Genomic DNA, 24,950 nt, shown 5'->3' on the forward strand with positions numbered 1-24,950 from the left:
CAATTAATCTAGCAACCAAGAAAATGCATCTATATTCGCTGGTTCTTATCTTTCTGTTCTCTGCCATTCAAACGGTGAACGTGATTCATTAAGTATATATAATAATATGTTATTTTCCGATTTTCTTCCCTCTCCTCACTTCAATGCTAATTCACTTCACCAGCAAACATATTAAACAAATTTTCTTATAATCGTATAGTTACGAGAATTAACTCAAGAATAAAAATATGTAAAAGTTACTTTGTCTCTCAAATTGTTTGATCTACAAAATCTAGGAAATTCTTGCTAACGACACAGCTACAAAAATAATCAAGAAGTATTTAAATTTAAGACTCAAGTATTCAGATTTCTATAATTCGACAATTACCAACTTTCTGGGTTTTGAACCAAACATTTACACTTCATTTTCCTGGGGCTTGTCTCAATCCAGTGAAGAGTGAAGAGTGAAGATGACTTTTAAGACAAGCCTTGCTATATTTTCCTTTTTGGATAAGCATAAGTATTGCTTCTTGGTTAATTAAAAAACTTTAAGCAATTCTCTCTCCCTTTTGTCCAACACCTTACAAGTTTTTTTTTTTTAAAAAAAAAACTAGATAAATTAATTTCCCATACTTTTCAAGGCTCCAGCATGCCTTCCTCTCTTTTTTTCAATAAAAACTATTATATGAATTAGGTGTACCATGTTTTGACAAATAAAAATATGCTCTTTCAAATGTTTGTAAGTATAAATTAATTTTATCGTTTATGATGATAAAAAAAAGAAAAAACACAAATTAAAGACATTCTATTTAAAAAATAAAGTTATTAAAAATAATTATATATATAATATATTTTTATTAAATAAAATATAAATAATGTGATATATCAGGCTATGTATATGAATTTCGCTGTACCAACTAAATTAATATTTATCGACATCTTCTTCGAAGGTTTATCTTTTATTTTGTATTATTCCGCAGGCAAAGGAAAATTTGATGGCTTTGCGGCACCAGCCTACACTGGCCACATATCGATAGAGACAGCCAGACCACATAGGAACACACGTGACACGTCATTCACACGTGTCAACCTCGAACCACACGTCACCCCTCTCTTCCATTAAATATGCTTGCTTTCTTCCCCTTCTTCAAACCCCGCATCCTTTATTATCACGAATTCCCGATATTCTTCGCTAACCATCCCCACATAGACGCAAACACACTTGCCTTCCTCTAGTTCTGTAATTTCAGTTCCCTTCTGTGCATTGTATCTTTTCGAGTCCTCTTCCTTCTCAAATCCTTCATTAAGTAGCTGAATCAAAATGGTGGCTCTGGTTTCCCAAGATAATGCCGTCGTATTGGTCTCTCGCACCGGCCGGCAATTGCAGCGTTACAGAAAAGGTCGCCGTCAAGTCGTCGGGTTCGTCTCTTTCTCTCATTCACAGTATCTTCACACAGAATCTGGGTCCCCATCCATCCCTAGTTTCAAGCTTTCCCAGCAAAAAAAAAAAAAGATTGTCTCTTTCTGTAAAATACACGAGCTTTTCTAGCTTCTATTACCATTTAGCCATGACACAGAAGAAACTGGAGGAAGAAATTCACTGGTTATGAAGTTTCTAACTCGTGTGTTTGCAATATAATCATGCAGGTGTATACCATACCGATATAAATTCGGTGAAGAAGCTTGTTTGAAGGAGTCAGAAGAGTTGGATTAGAAGTTCTAGTTATCAGTTCTCAGAAAGGCAACGGAATGCTGTTTCCAAAGGTACAGAAATCTGAGTCAATAAAGCACACCCCAAGAGACAAGGCACAACGCAACAAACACAATATTTTCTACATTATTAAAAATGTCCTGTGGTTGACCCATTACAGGGAGGCTGGGAACTGGACGAATCCAAAAAGGAGGCAGCTTTGCGAGAGACCATTGAAGAAGCTGGTGTGCGAGGCATTGTTGAGGTAACCCCACGTGCTCTAGACACTTATTTTTACTGATCAATATCCATGGAAGTCCCTAATTCAACAAACTAAAATGCTCTGCTCTGATCTGTTGTGTTGTGTGTGTTTGAAGCAGGGTAAATTGGGGAAATGGAGTTTCAAGAGCAAAACTCATGATTCATTCTATGAAGGCTACATGTTCCCCCTTCTTGTTCAGGAGCAACTTGAGTTCTGGCCAGAGCAAAACGTCCGTGAAGAATTTGGGTATGTATGAATTACGAACTTCATTTCTATCCAAGTTGGTCAGCTTTCTTTTTCTCTGAACAGAGAATGAGATCGAGATGAGTCTGATTGAATTGTTCTTGTGCGTGAGTAGATGAGTGTGGCTGAGGCAAGAGAAGTTTGTAGACATTGGTGGATGAAAGATGCATTAGACAGACTGGTGAATCGTCTCAAGACTCCAAGATATGCAGCTGAAGATGATGAGTCACAACTCAAATCAGAATTGTAAATAGTGAATTTTGTGGAGGATGGGATAGAAGATGGAGCTGTTTTTCTTGGCTTTGTCTCGAAGGAATCAGCTGCGGAATTAGTAGGGATCCAAACAAGGACGAGGGAATTGTCAATTCCGTCCGTGTAACCGATCAGGAATTTCACGTTCAATGTACCTGCATGTAGCCAACGTGATTCTGATTAGTTATTAATCAAGAAACAACACCCCCCCCCTCTGTAGTATTAGTTTTCCAGTTTGGTGCCATCAGCAAGAGAAGCTGTGGTGTGGGTTTGACGGCGCTGTAAATTGACCTAGAAAGTGTATGAAGTGATTGAGAACTTGAAATTTAGAAACCTTCAACTTATTGGGTTTGTTATAACTCACAAAATTCCGTTGTAATTTCACTGGCTTTTTTGGTTCCACGTGTGTTTTGAAACGCAAGCCACAAGTTCACTCAACCAAAAAGAAAAGAGATGAAAACAAATACGAGTTTATTTCTAAATTTTTTTGTTCTATTGGTCAAACTTGGGTATTATTGGATTCAATTAGAAATAGTTTTTTTAAGGATGTTTTTTATATCTTTATGAACTCAAATCCAGAATTTTATGCTTAAGCGCGGCATTATCACTCGTTCTATGACCAATGCCTGTTGATTTGATAGTTATTATGTGCACATTACAAATTCAAGCCCTCATACACCAATCCCAAACATTGGTTTTGAGGATGAAGTCATATTGGCATTTTCTTTTTAGGAGGAAAATCTCTCAGCTTCTCAAAATAAATATCAGATGTCATGAAATGAGAATTAGAATATAAAGATAACCATTTGTTTACCAACCTTGGTTATTATTAAATTTTTTTAAAAAACAGAAGTTTGAAGAATTCGCCAAGAAAGTAAAAGAAAGGCATATTTAAAAAGAAAAAACAAGAAGAAGTTGTAAAGGCCCAGCAATTTTTGTCAAGTATTATGGGCTTTGTGGTAGGATAGGGCCTTAGGTCTGGCCGCAACAAAATTTTTCCTTTTCAGCGCCAAGTCAGAATCTGCATGCTTTCTAGCTACAACTGTGTCTATAGCCCATCCTATATCATTCTATCGGTCCGTCCTTTCCTCATTCCACAAGTTCTGGCATTTCTTTTTTTAATTAGAAAAAAAATTAGGTGAGTTGATAACTTGGTACATCTAATAGCTCATCAGAGAGATTGAGACATGCCTCAAGACTCCAAAAAACACCTATAAATTGTTTATCAATAAAATTATCACTTTGAATTCATAATCTTGTTAATTGTAGGTCAAATTTTTATCAATTGAATCAATTTTTATTGAATACAAGTTCTCGCTTGAAGAGTCAATAAAAACTATAGAGTATAAATCACGTTCTCTGTGAAATTTTAATTTTAAAATGTACAAGTCATTCAAAAGGTTTTTGGTTTTAACATTAAAACTGTCAATATATTGTTTGAAAGTAAAGTTATCACTATTTCTTCGCTTCACATGGCTTTATGAACCTTCACTAATAAGAATTTATGAATTTTAGTCTATCTCCATTCTACTTGTCTGGATTGAATATGGTTGCCTTTATACTTTTGATTTTTTAAATTTTCAGATAATTTTATAGTGATGTTTTTGGCTCATACTTTCTGAAATTATAACACAAATTGATGAGGGGGCATTGATATTGCCCGAACATAGTGTGGGCTGGCCAATGAAGAGATGTGGAGGACAAGAAAGGCAACATATTTCACAACATGCACATTACAAAGACAAGGCATCATAAATTTATTGAGACAAATCTGAAAGCAACACTTCCCTCTTCTGTCTCTCTCACTGCTCTTTTGACAAAGAAACTCACTCTCCTTTCTCTCCACTTCCTGCTTGTGACTAAGTGTATGTGTGTGTTTCCATGTACTAGACCAACAGAGGAAAAAAATTATGAGAAAAAATGAAAGATAAAAAATGACCACTAGTCCGATCTTGATCTCTCGTGAGAGAATGATCTCTGCGCATTAAATCTCAGCATGTCTTCTTCAACATGTCTAGCCCTTACCCCATACCCATCACATCTCCAAGAGCCTACCTTTAAATCTTGATCAATTCTATATAGATAGAGTTCACCCATAATATATACACTAACTTAGCTTAAAATGAGGTTTAAGATATGATACTTTCAAGTTTTGAGTTCAGAAACAGTATAAAGTACTGTTCTTTCTTCTGTATCTTTATCCGTGATTTGAATACACATTATATGCAGAACCTCATTGGATCATATAAGTATATGATGGTCCTTTGAGTTTCAAGTGGTGGTAGGGGTCCTTGTGGGGGACCATATGTGTGATTTTCAAACTGCGACATACATAGAAATGCAAGAAAATAGTAGCAGGCATTAATCTGCAGTAAAATCGTTTGTGATTTAAACTTAAACAATAAGCATTCCCGTGAGCATATGATTTTGTTCCAAAAACCATTGATTGGAGTCCCACTTTAATTTCTTGCTGTTGAAGTTCACATGAGAGAGAGACCTTATATATATATATATATATATATGTAACTTGTGTATATATCAAACCAACTAGAAGAGTGAATCAGTTGAGTTATTGTGTGATACTGAACCGATGGATATAAACAATAAGGCCATTTAGGTGATGATGCAACAAGGTTGGTTCAGCAGTGGAAAATGAACTATTGTAGTAGGCTGCTAAAGGTGAGGGTGACGAGGAGGGTTGGCGTAGTGCGGCATCACAGTTGTCTTGTTCTGTCGTCATTCCAAAAGCATTTTCTCTCCCCTAATAAGCAAAGTGTTGGAGTCTTATCTTAGTCTCACTATTTTCCTTGCTTTTCCAATCCATACATAGATTCCATTGTCGTAATTATTGAGCAGAGAAATGTTTTATATATAGAAATATATAGTTTCTTCAAATTAAAGCTCTCTCTGATGAGTTCTACAGTAGATTCATGCATGACCGACCAGTTAGCTCGCTGTTTCCAGTTATTACTTTGGATAAGTTTCTTCACTGTCTCTTCTTGTATTCTGAAATCTGAACTGATCACTTGTTGTGTTTGTGCATTGTTGACTGTTCATTTATATATAGTTTGGACAAATTTGCATGGAAAATTATAGGAAAAAGATGATACAGAGTTTATCATAGGATTCGAATCACCTGTCCCACCCATCACAAAAGTTTTTTCTTTTTTTTGGGGTAAAAATAAAGTTGATTAGTTAGGGCTATGGCATGGCTCTGCTCTGAAACCAGAGACTTTTGATGTTTTAATTTATTTTACTACCTTGATAAAAGTTCATTATATCTCTTTTCACTACCTTATAAAAGTTATTTTTATATGGTTTCAGAAATAAGAGACTCTTTTACAACTCTCAAGAACTTTAACTGGGTAGGCCTTAAAGCCAATATCTTTCACAGTAGTAATATATTCAATAATAAACTCATGAAAGTTAAAGAGATGGATAACTCTAGTCTTTTCTGGAGGATGTTACATTACCGTGACTGTTACTGAGAAAAGAGCTAGAAAAAGCACTAGTCTGCTATTTGTTTACTGCCTACTTTTCTAACAAGTTTATCTTAATCGCCAAGGTTTCAAGTTTTTCAACCAATGATAGTTTCTTTTTTTTTTTTTTATACCTATCACATGAAAAATATCAACAACAGTTCATTGTTTGCTGCAGCATAGCATTACTATATTATTATATGATCACTTAACACATAGAATTCTTCATTGAAAAAAAAAATGAAAAGATAATACATCAGTTTAAAAGAAAACAATTGAGACACCGCAACGTGAATTGAAGTTTTTTAATCATTTATATGAAACGGGCAAGCCATGGGATTTGCCTATATAAAGCAACTCATTAAACAAGCTCACGGGTCCTTCTTCTTCACTTGCAATATTCCTCCATGAAAACTGCTTCCAACCTCACCAACACATTTCACTCTCTCTCATGTTCTCCTCCTTTTAGATAGTTCCCATCCATCTTTCTTCACACACAAACAACATAAACACACTCCGAAACACGCACATATATCGACCTAATTAAAATGGCCCAAACAAGCCCTTTCTTCCTCGTCATTACCATTATTCTCTGCTACCTCCTTGACCCTTCAGTCTTAGCCTCAACTGACTCCTTCCTCTACGGTGGGTGCACCCAGCAACAGTTCATTCCCAACTCACCGTACGAGTCAAACCTTGACTCGCTACTCACCTCACTCGTCAACTCAGCCACTTACTCCACCTACAACAACTTCACCATCATCGGCTCCAGCGCTCAGGACGTCGTCTACGGCGTCCACCAATGCCGCGGCGATCTGTCCATGCCCGACTGCGCCGCCTGCGTGGCCCGCGCCGTCACGCGAGCCGGCGTCCTCTGCGAGCAGCGTTGCGGCGGCGCCGTTCAGCTCGATGGCTGCTACGTCAAGTACGACAACGCCACGTTCTTAGGCGTCGAGGACAAGACGGTGGTGCTGAAGAAATGCGGACCGTCCGTCGGATACAACTCGGACGCCATGTCGAGCAGGGACGCGGTCATGTCCGGGCTGGCGGGTTCGAGCGGTCCCTTCCGGGTGGGCGGGTCGGGGAAGGTGCGGGGTGTAGCCCAGTGTACGGGGGATCTGAGCTTCGCGGAGTGCCAGGATTGCCTGGGGGAGGCGATCGGACGGCTGAGAAGCGATTGTGGGACAGCGGATTATGGGGACATGTTCTTGGCTAAGTGCTACGCTAGGTACTCCACCGGTACGGTGGGTCCCACGGTTACTCCAAGGCCCACGGTAAGGCCCATTTAATCACGCTGCCTCTGCAAGCCGCCTTCTTCCTCTTCCTCCTTCCCCTCTCATTCCTCTTCGTTTGATCCAGCAAAACTGTGGGTTCGTGAAGTGAATGGTTATGCTTTGTATCGTGTAAAAAAAAATGTCATGTGGGTTGAGTGTAAAACCAAGAAAATTCACCAGAAGCAGTGAACTGATCATTGTCTCATCATTTTCTTTTTATTGTCTCACATCATCGTCAATCAACTTACACAACGATAGTATTCAAAATTGGGTTAGCTTAGTCAGTTAAATTAGTAAATCATTAAATTAATATCTTAATTGGTTTAATAAAATATTTTATTTATAATTAATTTGGTAACTATTCAATGACAATTTTGGCGATTAATCTTTGAATTGATACATTAAATTGTTTAATGATTAATTTTCAGTTTCAATAGAATTTCAAATAATTCAAATATTTTATGTATTGTTCCATTTCATTTTATAATATTCTCTTGATAGCTTCTTGATTTGAGTGATTTTTTTTTTTGGGTAATGTAGCTTCTTGATTTGAGTGGTTTTTTGTAATATATAACGTTGGTGTCGATCCTCACCTGTTGAAACATAGATATACCAACGTATGTCTTATCATTAATTAGCTGGTTTTGGATATATTAAGATGAATAGTGATATGTTAATTAGTGTTGTAGTGTTGATTGCTGTTACGTGATGCAGAGAAATCAAATGAAGGAGAGAAGACATTTGCAATAATCATAGGATTATTAGCAGGAGTAGCCATACTTATCATTTTCCTTGCTTTCTTGAGGAAGCTTTGTGAAGATCGCGGTAAGTACTGATCACACACTTTAATTTATCTCTTTTTTATTAAAAAAAGTGATGCACCATTGATTACACTAACTTTATTTTTTTAAAATTCGTTGGTTTAATCATTTCCTATGCAGGTAAGTAAATCAAAGAAACAATAAAAGATTGTCAAGCAGCCCATTTATCGGTCTCTGCCTTCTATGATTCTGCTTTTGGTGGCTACTTTTTTCTTTACTAGCTTTGTCAATTTGTTATCTTCCCATTTTTTTTAAAAAAATAAATTTGAAGAGATCAGATTAAAGAGATCATGGAGGCACATATTGGAATGAATGCAAAAGAAGAAGAAAAAAAGATGAAGGAAAGCGAGAGATCAAAAGATTCCATAATTTGCCCTCCCACTTTAACAAAGTGGCGTGTATCTTTGTGTATTATATATTATTACTATAATATTATTATCATTAATATTCTTTAATCTTTAATTGTAAAGTTGCATGACACTTATAATGTCCACCCTTTACCGTGTATCACTGGTATATGCGCCTCTCTTCATCTTTTTGGGACATTGAATTTTCATATGATTCTCCTTTTGCTTTCTAAACATGCCTTTTTTCAAAGCTTCTTTAAAAAGTAATAGAAAATATTTATTTATTTTTCCCATTAAATATTGCTTGTTCAGTTAACCTGAACGCTAAGTTGTAAATTAGTTGATTAATCTTAAAATAAGATAATATAACTCTTAATCCCTAATTTTTTTTTAATTATCAATTTAGTCACTAAATTTTAACTTAGCATAACTTAGCCTTTATAATTTATTGTTTTAAAATCCAAACCAATCTAAATTAAATTAGTCAACGTACTTCTAAGAAAATTTGATTTTTGGGACACTACATGCATGTTATGTGTATTTAGCCTTCAAGATTTAATTTTTTTTTATATGTATTTGTTACGTACATGTACTACATAATATATTTAATTATGAAATATAAACATACAAATATACAGCTCAATTTTTCTCTCGTACCATATGTATCGGCTGTCATAAAGCCAATAAGCATTCATCTTCCCTTCACTTGTGAATATTTACACATTTTTTGTAAAAAAAAAATCACTTCAGCACAATCATCATTTGCAATCCCATTGCCATCCTCATAGTCTTCCCTCTTGTAACAAGAGGTTCTACAATCAAACACCCCTTGAAGTTAAAGGGGGAAAAATTTATGTGTGTGTGGATTGTTGTGTGAAGTATGATGAGTGTACAAAAGGCATGCACATAGAATTCCCTATCCTGTGGGACAGGGTTAGCTAGGTTATTGAAGAAAAAATTCTTTAAATCATTTATTTGAGAATTACTTTTAAGTAAAAAAGCATGGCGAGTAAGTGATTTTTTTTTACTAGTTCAATTAATCTAAAAAGTCAAACTTATTCTAAAATTTTGAATTCAAGTTTTAAAATATTCACTCACGTTAAATAAAAAAAACTAGCTTTTACTCTCGGTGCATTACACGAAAAGTTTGCATTGTTTGGTCTTATAGAAGATTAAATGAAACTAGAGTATGAAGAAACCCTTCATGTAAGGATTTTGAATTTCTGATCCACAGATCATATCACTATCCAAACTCACTAATTGCCTCTCTAGCTCGGAGTTGGATTCTTTTTGCAGCCATACATTGTCCTAAGTCCTAGCAGCTTCATAAAATATCAGTGCTTTAATTGCAGAAAAATGAGTAGCATTAGTATAATCAGTTTATTTTTAAGTCTCATATAATGACGTTTTTCATAAAACATACCAATATTTTACAGTACAACAAGTGCATATCATAGAATTGCATGATGTGAAGTGACAACATCTTTTTGTCACCAACAATAACTTAATTATGTGTCCAATCAAACTCTATACATATTTCAGTGTTCAATATTGTTAGTGATTAGTGGATAAGAAAGCGAGACAAGACAATCTAATTGAATCCATCCACTCGAGATCCTAATCCTATGACACAAAAGACTAAAAAAGTGCCTCAAGAAAACTTGGACTGTAAAAGCCCTATCAACTTTTACTCCTTCCTTTGTTGTACTGTGCTATGTCTTTTAGCCAAGCATCCTTGAATAACGAAATCTGTGGACTAGCCTCCAGATGAATGCCATCCAAAGCTTCACAATTAAGCAATCACGCGTGTACAGATTTTCATGCTTCAATAGTATTCTCAATAAAGTGTATCTCACCAGACATTCATTATTATTCTCCCCACAAACTGCAAACTGACAAACCCACACAAAGTTCTCTCTTTTTCTTAAGGAAAAAGAAAACATGTCTTCACAATGTGTTTTGGATAATGTGAAAAAAGTTTTACTTTTCTACCAAAGATGGTGTAAAAAAAGAAGAGAGTTTTGACATTTTTCTAAATCAAAAAAAGTTGTCTTGTGTTAGTGTATTCTTTTCACTCTACCTTTCCTTTTCCTTTCAGACCCAATATCTTCAGAATTTATTTTCTCTGAGCAACACGTCCTTTTGTTGCCAAGATGACATGCAAACTTGACTAGACTTTAATGAATTAACCAAGCAATGAGAAACCCAACGTAAAACTGAACTAGGATATAGCTATAAAATTAAGCACTCGTTAAAAATTTGAAGCAGAGCAAGAGTTAAAATCGAATGAAAGTTAACTCTAAAGAATCGTTCTTGATCTGAACATTTTTAAATGTTGTCATGAAAGAGAAAGGAGTGGTTAGGAAGTGGAAGGTGACCCTTGTATATCAGCATTGTGCAGAGGCTTGTAATTTGTAAACGAGGGGAAGCCTCAGAATCACATTCACATGGCAATACAGAGCTTTTTGATTTCAGACACATTTGCTTTAGGCGTATCTATCCACAAGGTAATACATGTGTTGATTCCTGATTGGTTTTGTTCATGATGCAACTCTTATTAATTCGGTGTAAAGAGGTTTGATGTGTACAGGCTCTTTGGATGTTGCCTAGCCAAGACAAGTTTTGATATTGTCAATATAAAAACAATGTGATTAAAGATCTGTTTGGGAGACTTCCTTCTATCAAGTGCCTCAGCTTGAAACGATAAAACATCACAGACAAAAAAATATCCTAGGAAAATTAATCATTTGCTACCTATACTTTCTTTTTTATTAAAAAAATTACATGAGTTAAATCATAGAAGCTCATCAAAACTAAATGTAAAATATTTACAAATTGCTTACTAACAATCAGAAGATGGACCTGATTCAAAAATTTTGTAAGTTATAGGCTAAATTCTTGCCAATTAGACTGACATTTGTTGGTGCTACCTATACTTTTAATTTGGTTAAAATACAATGTTAAATTAAGTTGATATAACTCAATCTTTTTACTATATAAAATTATAAAGATTAAAATTATTTTTTTTTAAAGTTAAATAATGTTTTAAACAGAAAAAATTGTATGAAATGAATTTATTTAAATTAAAATTTAAAAATTGAGTTTTAATTAGATAAAAACTATAAAAAGTGAATTATATTGAGTATAAATTTTAACTGAGTCAAAACTATATGATGAGTAAAATGGAAGGAATCTTTTACTACCATCATAGTTTCAAACAGTTGGAATAGAAAAGGTGCTATTCTCATTCAAGTTCAATAGCACCCAATAATACTTGAATTTTGTTCAATTATTTGAATACCAAATAATTACAAAAAATTAAGTTTATTAGAAATAAAAATATTTTGGCCCAAAAACAAGTGTTTATGAACGAAATCAATCGAAAAAAACCCAATACCATTCCGACATTTCGTTTAAAGCCCAATAATGACTAAAACCCAAAACCCAAATCAGATATTAGCCCACTAAGTAACCTGGTCTGGTTCTAATTTCAGTCTCGAGAGCGCACCATGATTCCTGAACCATCATGTCGTCTTCTTGTCAACGTGCCATGCATATGCGTCAGACAAGATCCCGGGAACATTCTGGATAGTCGCGATAACTCCTATAAAACCCTTGACCAAACTGAATTTCTGTACTGTTTGAGCTTCTTCCTTATCTTTCCGGGCAAGTCTACTATCTTGGGCTTTTCTAGGATTCAGATATGGCCGACAGCTTATTCGGGTACCCTTTCAGGCGCTTCTTCTGGAGCCCTCCGATTTCCGGAGAATGGTCAGGATCAGCAGCTCTCATGGATTGGCTTGAATCTCCTTCTGCTCACATCTTCAAGATTAACGTTCCTGGTACCTAACATCATCTTACCCTCTTCAACTTAGATTATTCAACGTTCCTGATGGCGTTGGTACTGATTCAGTAATGTTACTGATCGATTTGTTGATTTGAATAGGGTTCACCAAAGACGACATAAAGGTGCAGATTGAGGATGGGAATATTTTGCACATCAAAGGTGAAGGTGGGAAAGATGAGCATCAACCGAAAGACTCTGTCTGGCATGTGGCTGAGAGGGGAACAGGAAAGGGTGATTTCTCTCGCGCGATTGAATTGCCAGAAAATGTTAAGGTCGATCAGATTAAGGCACAGGTCGAAAATGGAGTTCTCACTGTAATTGTTCCTAAAGATGCTCCAAAATCGCCTAAATTGCGAGCCGTTAATGTCACTAGCAAGCTTTGAGCGATGGAGACTCGGGCTATTGAGATCATCATGGTTTGAGAATATTGAGGACTTAGATAAACTAAATCCTATCACGTGCGTAATCAATTGCGTGTTGTAATTAAGAATGAAAGTGTGATGAACAATAAAGATCATCTAGTCTTTAAAGTGGTACTTTCAACCTGTCTTAAACGGCTCCTCTTATGCTGTAATTTATTCTCATTTGGCTTATTTATAAACATTAGAATTATTTCAAAGTGAAGTAACCAGGTGGATAATGTCATCTGTTTTGTGGTTGATTAAGAACAAGGCATGAAATGCACTGACAGTTGGTCACTTTACAGGAACACTACTTCAACAGACCATAACCACCAGATACACATCAATTCTTAACGACCAAAACTGAAGAAAGTGGTCAGGACGAGGGATCATTTTACAAATCGGGAGTGCTTGATAAGCCAATTAATGACAACATCGATGTTTATGGAATCCTTGCAAGAAATCATGTAGCAGCAGACCTCTCTGTCTTTGATTGACACAAGTCCTCTGAGATGATTCAAGATGAAAATCCAAAGAATCTTTCAGATACATACAAGAGATGGAAACTGAACTGAGCAACAATTCATAGAGCAAGTTCTATCAAGTTTTCTGAACTCACAACTGCTCTACCAATGCTTGTTTGGATAGTGCTTCTGACTTGTCAATTTTGTTCCCAAGAACAAGCAAAGGAATCTCACTCACAGAAGGTTTCATTAGGAGGTCATGTAACTCACTTTTAGAGACAGGAATGCTGTCCCTATTAGCAGCATCTACAACATAACTGTCTTTCAATTCATCAGTTGAAAAAACAAATCTTTTAGAAAGGGTATAGTACTCAAGTGTTAAAAAGTTATGTCCACTCTAATCAGCAAACCATAATAAAGACAAAACCATTTTCTGCCTGGCATGTCTAGCAGAAGTCAAACAACAGTATGAAAAAAGCTGTAAGATCGGCTATGCATGCTGGAAACTACTCTAGGATTTCCTAATATGAAGTCTGAGCTTTGACGTAGCATTAGACCCTTATAACAATGCAGTGAGACATTCCTTACCAGCTACCACCCACGTTTCATAGCAAGGATCAGTCGTTCTAATAGATTAAGCTTTTAAGTTAACTGGCCCTTGACATAGGTGATCAGTACACATGTGCAATTATGTGCTCACTAGGCATATGCAGGGATCATTCAATCCTGTAGAATGGCGTCTCAACAAAGAAAGGGATGAAATGGCAACCTACTTTAAAGTATCTTGAACAAAAATTTGTGCAGTGAAGTGACAATTCATTTCTCTCCATTCTAAATTCTCATGCAATAGAGTTGCTGTTAGTACTCATACGACCAGTATTCTCTCTTCCGGGCCAATTGTGCTCAAGTTCTAAAATTAGGAGCTATTATAGTTGAAGGAAAAATTATGCCTTGTATATTTATATGCCTGTATGTGTCTGCAAAGAGAGTATTTAGAGATTGGAAGTACACAATAGCAGAGACACCACGACAGTAACGCTCCCACATTGTTCGGAATCTCCTTTGTCCTCCTAGGTCCCAAAGCTTTATTGTGACATTTCCCTTTGTCACTTTTCTCATGTTGAACCCTATCTGGGTTTCACAGTAGGAAAAAATTTCTGTTATACAATGTTCAAATATGCTCTCTCTCTCTCTCTCTATATATATATATATATTTATTTTTTTACTCAAAATGGGAAAAAATACTTACAGTTGGAATCATATCCTCACTGTATCCTCCTGTCTGGTGAAAATGATCAAATGATTGATGTCAAAAATATTGTTATTTATCAATAAGCAGCAAAAGAAAATCAGGATTTGCTCCAACTCACAGCAATTGCATTGACTAGTGATGTCTTCCCTGCATTCTGAAGACCTACCAGAGACAGTTCCATCTCCTGCTTAAAAAATAAGCTGATACAGAAATGTAGAAAAATTACAGGGATTTGGAGGAACCAATAAACCAGTTGTGCTATCCATAAAAACATAAGTCAATGAAACAAAATAAACACAGATACACACACTGTCCCTCATAAAAGTTTATGGATAGATAGATGAGAAGAAGTTATTCAAATGCCACTGCGATAAGGGAGCTTGGATGAATTTCAAGTTGCAGGAGCCGCTACAGGACTTGTGCCCCTTACAAATTGTATTTTTTAGTTTTCATTTCTACAGTTGTGGATTTGATCAACTTCACAGCAATTGTACAACCTACAAAAAGGATATAATTTGATTCTGTGGGACAAAATTTTTTCTGTCACATTGGATGTTGCTGACATAGGTGTGTTCACATACAAGCTAGCAAACCACCTTGGAATTGTAAAATAGAAATAAATAACAAGCAGGGAACTATGAATATTTTTTACACATTGATACCAGAGGTTCTTCCAGCAAGATAAAGGAAAAATCGGCGATCGAAGGAAAGGATGGGCAAGAAACAGCTTACCTGCGGAGCCAGGTGAGAAAAGAATCCCAGAGACCCATTTCATTAAAAGGAACTGAGCTTGAGCCTTTGAGGACAGATTCTGAATCTGGCAAAACAGCAATATAAGAGAATCCCTCAATCTTTTTCCCCTTTCCGAAAATGCAAGATGGAAAAGGTATGAAAGTAGAGGATAAGGGAAGAAAACAGGAAGCTTCACCGACTAGGAAGGTAGTGCACAACTCTCTGACTTCGCCGACTAGACGCTAATCACTTTCTGTCGTTGCTATCCTCTGGTCTTTTGCTGCCACAACCGCTCTGTTCTGAATATTCTGCATGCTTTGTTATGCTCCTTTCTAAGCAACCTTCATGGCCTCGTGTGGGAGAAGGCACTCGGCAAACAAACGTTAATCGATATTAGTGTTTTGTGTTAAAAAAGCATGAATTTATGTGAAATATTTTTTTCTTGAATTAAATTGAATCATATATTAGAATGCTGTGTGGCTTTATGGAGATTTCATGTTTATTTTATAATATTAATTATTTTTATATTTTCATTGAACATAAAACTATAAGCCTTAATCCAAATTCCAAATTCTAATTCTCACCTTAGAGCTTTGGTCCCAAATCATTGGATTCCAAACCCTAGAACTTTGAACCATAAGGCCTTGTTTAGTACGAAAGCCTGAATTTAGAGGGATTGGTATTAGGATATTGATATTGAAATTGGTAGTGGGAATAAGACTTTAAAATTATATTTGGTATAAGGTAATACTTATAAAGAATAATTATTTTTATTTTGTTTTACAATTAAATATAAAGTATGAAAAGACTATACTACCCTTAAAATAAAAAAAAAATGGAACACCTTCTCGAAAATCATGGCAGCGCAAGCTCATCTTCTCCATTTCATGACTGTGCATCTTTTGAGAGAGGGAGATTGAGTTTGAACCTGTGAGAGATGGAGACAAAAGTGATTCTGATATCTAAATGACAGTGTCTGCAAGATCGGCGACGGAGAATGCAGTGATGGTTGCGAGATCCAGAGGTCATGGCTGTGAGATCTAGAGGTTGGCGGTTGTGAGATCGAGGGAAGGAGAACGCAGTGATGGTTGCGAGATTCAGAGGTTGTGGTTGCGAGATCGGAGAAGGAGAAGGTGTTTGCGTTGGCCGGTGGCTGCAAGATTGGAGAAGACAAAGGTGGAAGGCCAGATGTGTAAAAAAATTGAGGGTATTTTGATCTAAAAAAATTCAATCTCAGGTTTAAATTTTTAATCCCACCTCCCTCATGGGTTTCATTAATCCCGTCTATATGAGTTTCATTAATCCCGTCTGCATGAGTTTCATCAGATATAAGAATTAAAGAATCCATCATACCAAACATTGTATCTGTGAGTTTCTTCAATACTAGTCTTAGTCCCAACCTATCAATACCTCATACTAAACATAGCCTAAATTCCAAGCCCAACGTGTCTAACCAATTTTTTTTAATATAAGGCAATGAAAAAACCATATAAAGAAATCATATCAGGTCATATATAAAACTATAATGTTTTGACAATTAGGAGGTATGTTGTCAAAAATCATAATATCAAAATTATCACTTGATATGAGCTAGAAAATTGGCATATTTATTTAATTTTTTGTAAACATGATCAATCGTAATAAAGTCTTTGACTTTCTCAATGACCACCTAGAAAGGGTGATTTTCAGAGTTATCACATTTTAAGTTTGAATCTTTAAATTCTATTTCATTTACTTTCTCCATTTTAAATTATAAGACACTTGTAGATAAAAATTTCATATACTAATAAACTTTATTAAATATATCTAACAACCTTATCTTTTCAAAATAAAAATATAAAGTTCTAAAAATACCTACATTTAATATATTGAAAAGAGAAAGAATTAAAATTAATTATAGATAGAAAAATAGTAATATTGAAATTGACGCATTTAATGAAATTTTAATTTATCTAAAATGTCTTATATTTTAAGATGGAAAAACTCTTTCAAAAATATTTTATAATTTGGGATGGAAGGGGTACCTTATATCCTAAATTTTGCTCTTTGGGTCATTATTCCTAAATGTTAAACCTTAAACCTAAACACGCGTCTTAATGTTAATAGTTTATCTTGAATCATAAAACTATAAACCCTGCATCCAAATCCAAGCCTTAGAGCATAAAACTCTTAACTCTACCCCTAACTCTTGACTCCAAAACCCTAGCTTTGAATCTTAAATCTTAAACCTTCAATCCCCTTGTCCCATCCCTAACCATCAATACTAAAGCTTAAACCATACTTAACTCCTAACTTCAATAAAATCAAAGCCAACTCCTAAACTCTTATTACTAAGCTGGAATTTAAAATTTCAAACACCAAATCATACGTCATAAGCACTTTTGAGATGAAACTAATGATTGCACTTACAATTCAGAACTTTAGGTGAAAATAGATTGAAGCGTTTAAGTAAAAAACTGTGATGGAAAAAAAGGGTATATAATTAAAAGTCATGCACCATTTCTATCACCGAAGAGCAAAATAACAGAAAATATCAAAATTATGTACAATTATTTAAAATTAACCAACAACCAATGCAAGAAAATGACTTATACTTTTTTTTTTTTTTACAATGAAACCCTTAGAACAACGGAAAGTGATAAAAAAGAAAGAAAGTGTAACTTATAATAATACTGCATCTTGTTTTAAATATTTCCCCTTGTCCATTCCATCATCCATCAATCCATCAAAAAGGAAATCCTAAAATTAACGGTATAAATTTTATCTTTCATTTATTTATCAGTTTAAATACTAAATATAAAATTTATAATAATTCACACTATTTATAAATAATATAACTTTTATAAAAAATATACAATCACCTCTCCAAAATTCTATCCATGGAAGCGCTAGTTCTTTTTCTTCTTGTTGGCTTAACAAATAAGGAATTTAGCAAAACTAAATTATAATTAAATACGCGTATTATCTATTCAAAGAACCAAACACGCCCTATATAGTCTTTCGGGGAAGGAAAGAAGCCTCCTTCTCAAAAGTGGAAAACTGGAAATAGTACATCCTCGAGGCCAGGGCGATTTATTCCGAGCCACAAGATAACAAAATACACCGTGTCTTTGTGATGACTCATAGGCGATGAAGCTTGTCGGAGTCTTTTAAGAGTGCTCGAAGAAAGGTAAAAAGGGGAAGTCGACTCGCCTCACGGTGTCGAGGATTTGACCGCAAACCTTCGTAAAACACAATGCCCAAGCAAACTGGGAAAGGCCTACTCTCTTAACGAGTTGCTCTGAAAATCTTTACACGACGGTGACGGAGGTGAAAATTCCGACATACTTCACATCATCGTTCAAAATAATTACGCGATTGTCGCAGTCAACGCCAGCGGCTCCCGGCTTGTGACTTTGGGCGTGGTGGGTACGGAATAGGAATCTAATTCGTGTTACCTGCTCTGATTTGTGCGTTTCTATTTGTTTATTTTCTGCTTGTATCATTTGTTGCCTGGCCTGTGAAGATCTGATCGTTCCCGGCGTTATCTCATAGGGGAATATCGATCACCCACCTTGAGATGGTGAAGGATACCGAATACTATGACGTGCTGGGAGTCAGTCCCACGGCAACTGAGGCCGAGATTAAAAAAGCTTATTACATGAAGGTGAGAATCTGTCTCGTGGATCCTTTACCTTGCTGTGAATAAGCTGATTCTGTTGTTTTCACCAATAATTTGGATTTCTTAGAGTTACATAATTTGCGAGCTATGTAAAACTTATGTAGATCCGTGTTACCTCAACTAATCCGCCTCAATAGGTAGAAAATAGCATATTTGTGGACAGGATATGCCGATATGGGGTAATGGTCCGTCAGTCTCAGTTCTGCCACGTTGAACGAACTATGACTAATTAGTATATTGATATTTCTTTTTATCTCGTGTTATTTATTTCTCTTTGTCTTGGGCTTGCAGGCACGGCAAGTACATCCAGATAAAAACCCCAATGACCCTCTCGCAGCACAAAAATTTCAGGCAAGACTGCCATGTTTTACTTCAAACCTATAGCTTTCGAGGATTTGTGCAGCAAATCCTTCCCCTGTTTGGAAATATGTGCGTGTCATGAGTTGGAGTGATAAGAAAATTGTTACTTCGGGCTTGGTGAGTTGGTTAATTGGATTGTGAAAAAGAATTCATATGGAGGGTCCAAAAAACTTGTAATTAAAAGCTCTATTGGAAAATGTGAAAGCCTTTCTTTTTTCACCATTATTATCCTGTCTCTTTCCATTCTTTTTATATTGCATAATTGTATTGGGCGTGCCTTTAGCGGTGCAAGATATCAATTTTTATCATTCTTTGGGCATAGTTAGTGTTTAAAATGGACCCAGATATTGGATTAGGTTCATATTTATAAAAAAAAAAAATATGTACTTTAATTAATTTTACCTTTGTGGTCCCTCAATGTTGAATTGTTGGTGGCATTCAACAGCAGAACTAAATGTTTTGACGTGAATGAATTTTTTATTGCCCTGTTGTTTCCTATTGCTAAATTGCCCTGTTGAGGTAAGTGCAAGTGTGGCTTCAACTAAATATGTTATATTCTCCAATGCTGAATTCATGCTGTTTCTCTCAATTTAATATCTGGCTGTTTATACCATTCTTTCATCAATTTGTGTTGCCTGGATTGTCCTGCTGTTAATCAACTTCTGATGCCATTAATGTTTTCCAATGTTGCTAATCTGTTTTTAGGTTTTGGGCGAAGCTTACCAGGTTTTGAGTGATCCAAATCAACGACAAGCTTATGATACTCATGGAAAATCTGGAATCTCAACGTTAGTTTTTATTTTTTATTTTTTAATTCTTAACATATGAATGAACTATTTTGAATATCAATGTTTACAAGGTGTGCCACATATTTGGTCTTGTGCTGATTCTGAGCTACTCTGTTCGTCTCATTGCAGTGATGCAATTATTGATCCAGCAGCAATCTTTGCCATGCTTTTTGGCAGTGAGCTTTTTGAGGAGTACATAGGCCAATTAGCCATGGCATCAATGGCATCAATGGATATCTTTAGTGAGGGGGAAGAATTTGATGCTAAAAAGTTACAGGAGAAAATGAGGGTACATATTTTTACTCTTTCTCATCATTTGACGTCATGACTGCTTTTAGGTGATCACCTACATATTCTCTGCGATGAGGAATCTATATGCATAATAAATTGTTACTTGTTTTGTTGTCCTATTGTGTTATTGGAGAATATTTTATCACCCTGTAGCTTGACTAATTGTAAACGAATAGAAATAGTGGCTGAGACAATTGTTGCTTGAAGTGTGTGCCATAGACTTCTAACCTGTTTAGCTTCCTCACCATCGCTTCCCACTAGTCTTGCACATTTGAACTTCATGCTGTAGCCTCTATGTGCACGGTGGCTGTAGTGTTGGTCTATCAGTTGGGCAACATCTGAACCATTTTTTTTTTTCAATAAACAATACTAAACACCCCCAAGCAGCAAACCTCAAGTATTGCTCCGTAGACTTCTTGAACGAATTGGTGTGGTGTCAAATTTTGGAGATTTTATGATTCCATTTGACATGCTGAAGATAAGAATATTTCATGCTTTGTTATAATTATAGGGACGTGTCTACTTGTATGGATGAGTAGAAGTTATTGTGCAGTTTGAGTTGTCATCTAGATGTGTGAGAAATTGCAGCTAAATACTCTCTAACAACTGCTATTCTTATTGGAATTTCGGCTTTATGTAAGCAGGAGCTAGTTCGTTGTTTAATTTTTAATGATTTTTTTTCCACTGTTCTTCTGGCAGTTTTTTATTTTATCTTTCATTAGGTGCATTTTTTTATATTCACTGGGTGTTTTGACAGTTTCCTTCTTCCTTCAGGTTGTTCAGAAAGAGAGAGAAGAAAAGCTTGCGGAGATACTTAAAAATAGACTAAACCAATATGTCCAAGGAAGCAAATTGGAATTTACCAAGCATGCAAAAGATGAAGTGTCACGACTATCCAATGCAGGTACTAGGGCCTAATGGTTCTTCCAAAATTACAGCGAATTCCATGAGTTAACAAATGATGTGGCTTCAAGTGACATGTCAAGAATTCAAGGTTGCTGCATATTTGGATTGCCTTTTTTCATTGCAAATATCAAACTAGGATTGCTACGAATGATTGAAATTAAAGCATATTGTGTTCCGAAAATCAATCTATGTTTTGAAAATTGACTGTACATGACATGGGAAAAGCTTAACTTGGCCTAAATATTGAGTTTTTGTATAAATTTGTTGGAGAGTGTCTTCCAAAATCTTTTGCTGATGTACTGAGGTCCTTGCTGAACAATCTTTTGTTCATCCTACAGCTTATGGGGTTGACATGTTGAATACCATTGGCTACATATATTCAAGGCAGGCAGCGAAAGAGCTAGGGAAGAAAGCAATTTATTTAGGTGTGCCTTTCATTGCTGAGTGGTTTAGAAACAAAGGACACTTTATCAAATCCCAAGTTACAGCAGCTACAGGTCAGAAAATTTAGCGGCTTCAACACTTTAAAAATTTACTTGCTGTGTCAAGATAATTTATTGATTCCAGTCTCTTGTTAACCTTCATATTATGTCTTGCAATTCTATAATTTTTTTCCCTTGAACTTTCCACTTCCAATATTCTTTGTGTTATTATTGTAACTATCATGAACATGGACAACAGATGTTGTATTACTGTAACTACTCTTCTTGCAAATTGCTTTATTGTTGGTTTATTTTTCAATTCGAAGCTGACCTACCGTTTTGAATCCTAGATAGGGATAGGCAGTGCTTGGCTTTTTTTTTTGGCCCCTCTCTCATTTGCATCTAGACAATTGGTCCTGGATAGCAATAGACCCTAAAGTCATGACTCAACTAGATTTTGTGTAGGAATAAGTGAGCTCTCTTTCTCTGTCTCCCCAGCAATCATGCGGAACAAATAATTCTATTCCATTCTCCTGTTCTTTACAGCCAAAATTGCTGTCTTTTTGGTCCTGCCCTATGTTGGTCTGTGTTTGGGTGTGGAGAAATTATAGGCCACACCATCTCTTCAGTTAGGATGCATTTCACCTTATCCATTAATTGATGGTTGGATCTATAAGGGGCAGGCGTCTTCCTTGCATTGGTAGTCTCATTGTAAAGTATGCTCTCTTGGAAATCAGGTGGAAAAGATGCTTAATGAATTACTTCTGTTTAAGATCTCACGAGGCCATGGCTTATGTTCTCTTTCCAGTACTCATTTTGCTTATCCTGTGGATGGAAATACCTATATGCCTTCATATATGGACAAGATGGCTTTCTATTTTCCTATGCTATGGAAGATTTTTCCCCTAATGTTGTCTTGAAGGTGCTGTCTTTGTCCAGTTTAAAATGATTTTTGCATTTTTTCTGGGGCAAGGGATCATAAACTTTCCTACTTAAGTATATATGGTTGCAGACCTCATTTTTCTCTTCTATGGTTAGAGACTAGAGAGGGTAGCTGATAAATATTTTTTCTTCATTGTCGTTTAGGGGCAATTGCTTTGATCCAGCTGCAGGAGGATATGAAGAAGCAGCTAACTGCAGAAGGGGACTACACTGAAGAACAGCTTGAGGAATATATGCAATCCCACAAGAAATTAATGATTGACTCATTGTGGAAGCTTAATGTAGCTGACATTGAGGCTACTCTTTCCCGTGTCTGTCAGATGGTTGTTTTCACTATTCCGTCATCACAATTTTACCTGGCATAATACGGGGTTGAATCCTGAGTTTAATTTACATGATCTGTGTTCTACTTTAGGTTCTTCAAGACAATAGTGTTAAAAAAGAAGAACTCCGTGCACGAGCTAAGGGGTTGAAATCTCTTGGTAAAATTTTTCAGGTATTTCTTTTCCCAATTCCTTGTCTCCGAATTATAGCTGCTTACTGATGATCAATTATTTCTGAAACTCAATTTGGATGTAGGGTTAAGCTGCTTAATGATTGTGAAATAATCTTGAAAATGCTCTTGAAATGTAGGGAGTTAAGACAGCCGAAGGGAATGAGAATGAAAATGTACCAAATAAACCAGGAATACATAAATTGAATGGTAGTGAAACGAGTGATGACGCATGTTCTCCTGGTACCTCTAAAAAATGTTCAAATCCTGATCTTTCACCACACACTGACTCTCTGTCTCAGGTACATCCATTCCTATATACTTGTCTTGCTATGTCATTCTTCATGCAAATTAGGGGAAGTTTAGGCGACCCTTTCTTTTATCAAAACATCTTATGTATATGTTCTTTATCTTTTATTTTTTTAATATAGTTGATATATATGCAAAAGATTGGTTTTGCATCCAAGATACCTTTAGCCTAGGACAGTTCCGTTTTGTTAAATTCATTGTACAAGTGGCTGACTTTCACATCCGTGAATCGATAATTTTGATAATTTCAATAAAATAGGACTTGTACCTGTACGTATTAAATAAAGTCCAAATTTCATACCAAGTATGAAATTCCTAAATGATCCAGTATCTTTTATCCTGGTATTTTTAATACCTGAAAATGCAAGATACCAATCCAATTCATTGAAAAAAATTTAAAATGACTTTCTTTTTTTTAAAAGAAAAAAATACATCTGAACAATGATGGTGTAAAAAATCTTAACCTCATAATATTGATTTTTCCCGTTTTTCTTGACTTGATTGGATAATGCAGAGTCCCTATGTGGAGGCCCCTCAATTTCCAGGCTCGGACTTCAACTTCCCTAGGCCAACCGCACCCCCTGGTGCCCAGAGACTTCCAATCAACAGGGATTGATGATAGATTTTGATGCTCCTGTTTGTGTATTTCTGTCTTGGCCGGTATTGTATCTATAATATGTATATTTGGTTCGATCTTATTCTTGAGATTTGGTTTTATAGATTTGCCTTGTGGATTATTAGGATGATTGGGAATGGATGGCCTTATTTTTTTCTTATGGCTGAGGTGGCCTTGTTATTAGGACCTCCTTTTACGGAGATGCCATGATACATGGATGCTTCTATGAATCTTGTGTGGTACTAAGATTAATTATGTACGAGATTTTTAATTAGTGAATTTGAAGTGAATGTCGATCTTTTGCAAAATAGAAGCATCACTTGTTTCAGACGTAGTTATGGAACGCATTTGTATAGGTCCACACTCTTTTATCTGCTATTTTCCATTAGTGATGGATGAATTTTAAATTTTAAGTATGTTGATTATCTGTCTTATGTTTCTATTAATAGATATGCAGTGTTGTTTTACTTTTATCCTTATTTGTTGTTATAACAGACTTTACAAATAAAGGAATGATAAATTACAAGTCACTTGAGTGGCCGAGTCAGGCCAGCTTGGAAATTACTGTTGTAATGAGGAGACGTGGTTTTGACTGTGGCCTTTCGTTGTTACTGTTGAACATTGATCAATAGTATTGTATACTTTTTTAAATTAAATGTCAACACTTAGATGTCTTTTATATCGTGAGATCTTTTTCAGACGTAATAGTTTTATAGTAAGCAAGTTGAGACTGCGTGGAATGACAATCAAGCAAACAAATGCACACGCGGTGCAATATGAAGGCAAATATTTTTATGTTGTGTTTAAATGAATGGAGATTTGAATTTATGCAAGATTTTCTATTTGGATATTTGAAAATTTATAATTTACGTTTGATGCAAATTCATTTCTTATAATTTTTTTTAGAATTTTAATTTTTTTACCATATTTATTTGAAATTCTAGTCATTCCATCTCTCTCTCTCTCTCTCTCTCTCTTTCTCTCTCTGTTTTTTTTTTTTTTATTGTTGATGTTTCTGTCACTCACCATTTCTTTCATTTGGTTCTAATGTCTGTGTGTGTGTGTGTGTGTGTGTGTGTGTGTTTTTTTTTTTTTTTTGTTGGGCCGGCGGTTCTTATG

At 35.5% G+C, this 24,950-nt stretch overlaps 4 protein-coding genes and 1 pseudogene across 8 annotated transcripts; 4 read left to right on the top strand and 1 right to left on the bottom strand.

The window, feature by feature from the left end:
* Positions 1-1,134: 1,134 nt before the first annotated feature.
* On the top strand, positions 1,135-2,794 carry LOC129318793 (nudix hydrolase 18, mitochondrial-like; annotated as a pseudogene).
* A 3,427-nt stretch (positions 2,795-6,221) lies between these two features.
* Positions 6,222-8,507, top strand: LOC129318870 (plasmodesmata-located protein 7-like). The gene is given in 4 exon segments (XM_054963846.1): positions 6,222-7,143; positions 7,146-7,179; positions 7,894-8,004; positions 8,121-8,507. Coding segments are annotated over 4 exon segments (843 nt in total). The 5' UTR covers positions 6,222-6,453; the 3' UTR covers positions 8,129-8,507.
* Positions 8,508-11,923: 3,416 nt separating this feature from the next.
* On the top strand, positions 11,924-13,311 carry LOC129317850 (15.7 kDa heat shock protein, peroxisomal-like). 3 transcript variants are annotated; one of them, XR_008595066.1, is made up of 3 exons: positions 11,924-12,189; positions 12,294-12,652; positions 12,901-13,311. XR_008595066.1 is itself a non-coding variant. In XM_054962250.1 (2 exons), exons 1-2 carry the CDS (start codon positions 12,051-12,053, stop codon positions 12,575-12,577), a joined length of 423 nt encoding a protein of 140 aa, XP_054818225.1. In that variant the 5' UTR covers positions 11,926-12,050; the 3' UTR covers positions 12,578-12,730. The 3 variants fall into 3 exon arrangements, 1 of the variants encoding a protein (XP_054818225.1); XR_008595065.1 differs by having other exon boundaries at positions 11,926-12,189; positions 12,294-12,727; XM_054962250.1 differs by lacking the exon at positions 12,901-13,311 and having other exon boundaries at positions 11,926-12,189; positions 12,294-12,730.
* Positions 12,833-15,321, bottom strand: LOC129317851 (ADP-ribosylation factor-like protein 8c). The gene is made up of 7 exons (XM_054962251.1): positions 15,240-15,321; positions 15,044-15,128; positions 14,430-14,511; positions 14,309-14,341; positions 14,069-14,190; positions 13,215-13,376; positions 12,833-13,102 (listed from the first exon to the last, which is right to left on the bottom strand). Exons 2-7 carry the CDS (start codon positions 15,079-15,081, stop codon positions 12,985-12,987), a joined length of 555 nt encoding a protein of 184 aa, XP_054818226.1. The 5' UTR covers positions 15,082-15,128; positions 15,240-15,321; the 3' UTR covers positions 12,833-12,984.
* Positions 15,322-18,067: 2,746 nt separating this feature from the next.
* LOC129318662 (chaperone protein dnaJ 10) lies at positions 18,068-24,144 on the top strand. 3 transcript variants are annotated; one of them, XM_054963551.1, is made up of 11 exons: positions 18,068-18,492; positions 18,578-18,689; positions 18,996-19,055; positions 19,770-19,852; positions 19,982-20,141; positions 20,918-21,047; positions 21,388-21,546; positions 22,558-22,736; positions 22,829-22,909; positions 23,047-23,208; positions 23,730-24,144. In XM_054963551.1, exons 2-11 carry the CDS (start codon positions 18,603-18,605, stop codon positions 23,829-23,831), a joined length of 1,203 nt encoding a protein of 400 aa, XP_054819526.1. In that variant the 5' UTR covers positions 18,068-18,492; positions 18,578-18,602; the 3' UTR covers positions 23,832-24,144. The 3 variants fall into 3 exon arrangements, with proteins under 3 accessions (XP_054819526.1, XP_054819525.1, XP_054819524.1); XM_054963550.1 differs by having other exon boundaries at positions 18,068-18,451; XM_054963549.1 differs by having other exon boundaries at positions 18,068-18,447.
* The last annotated feature ends 806 nt before the right edge of the window (positions 24,145-24,950 follow it).

This window comes from Prosopis cineraria, unplaced genomic scaffold (assembly GCF_029017545.1).
Source record: "Prosopis cineraria cultivar Desert tree isolate PC_DT_omini unplaced genomic scaffold, ASM2901754v1 PC8, whole genome shotgun sequence".
Classification (NCBI taxonomy): domain Eukaryota; kingdom Viridiplantae; phylum Streptophyta; class Magnoliopsida; order Fabales; family Fabaceae; genus Prosopis; species Prosopis cineraria.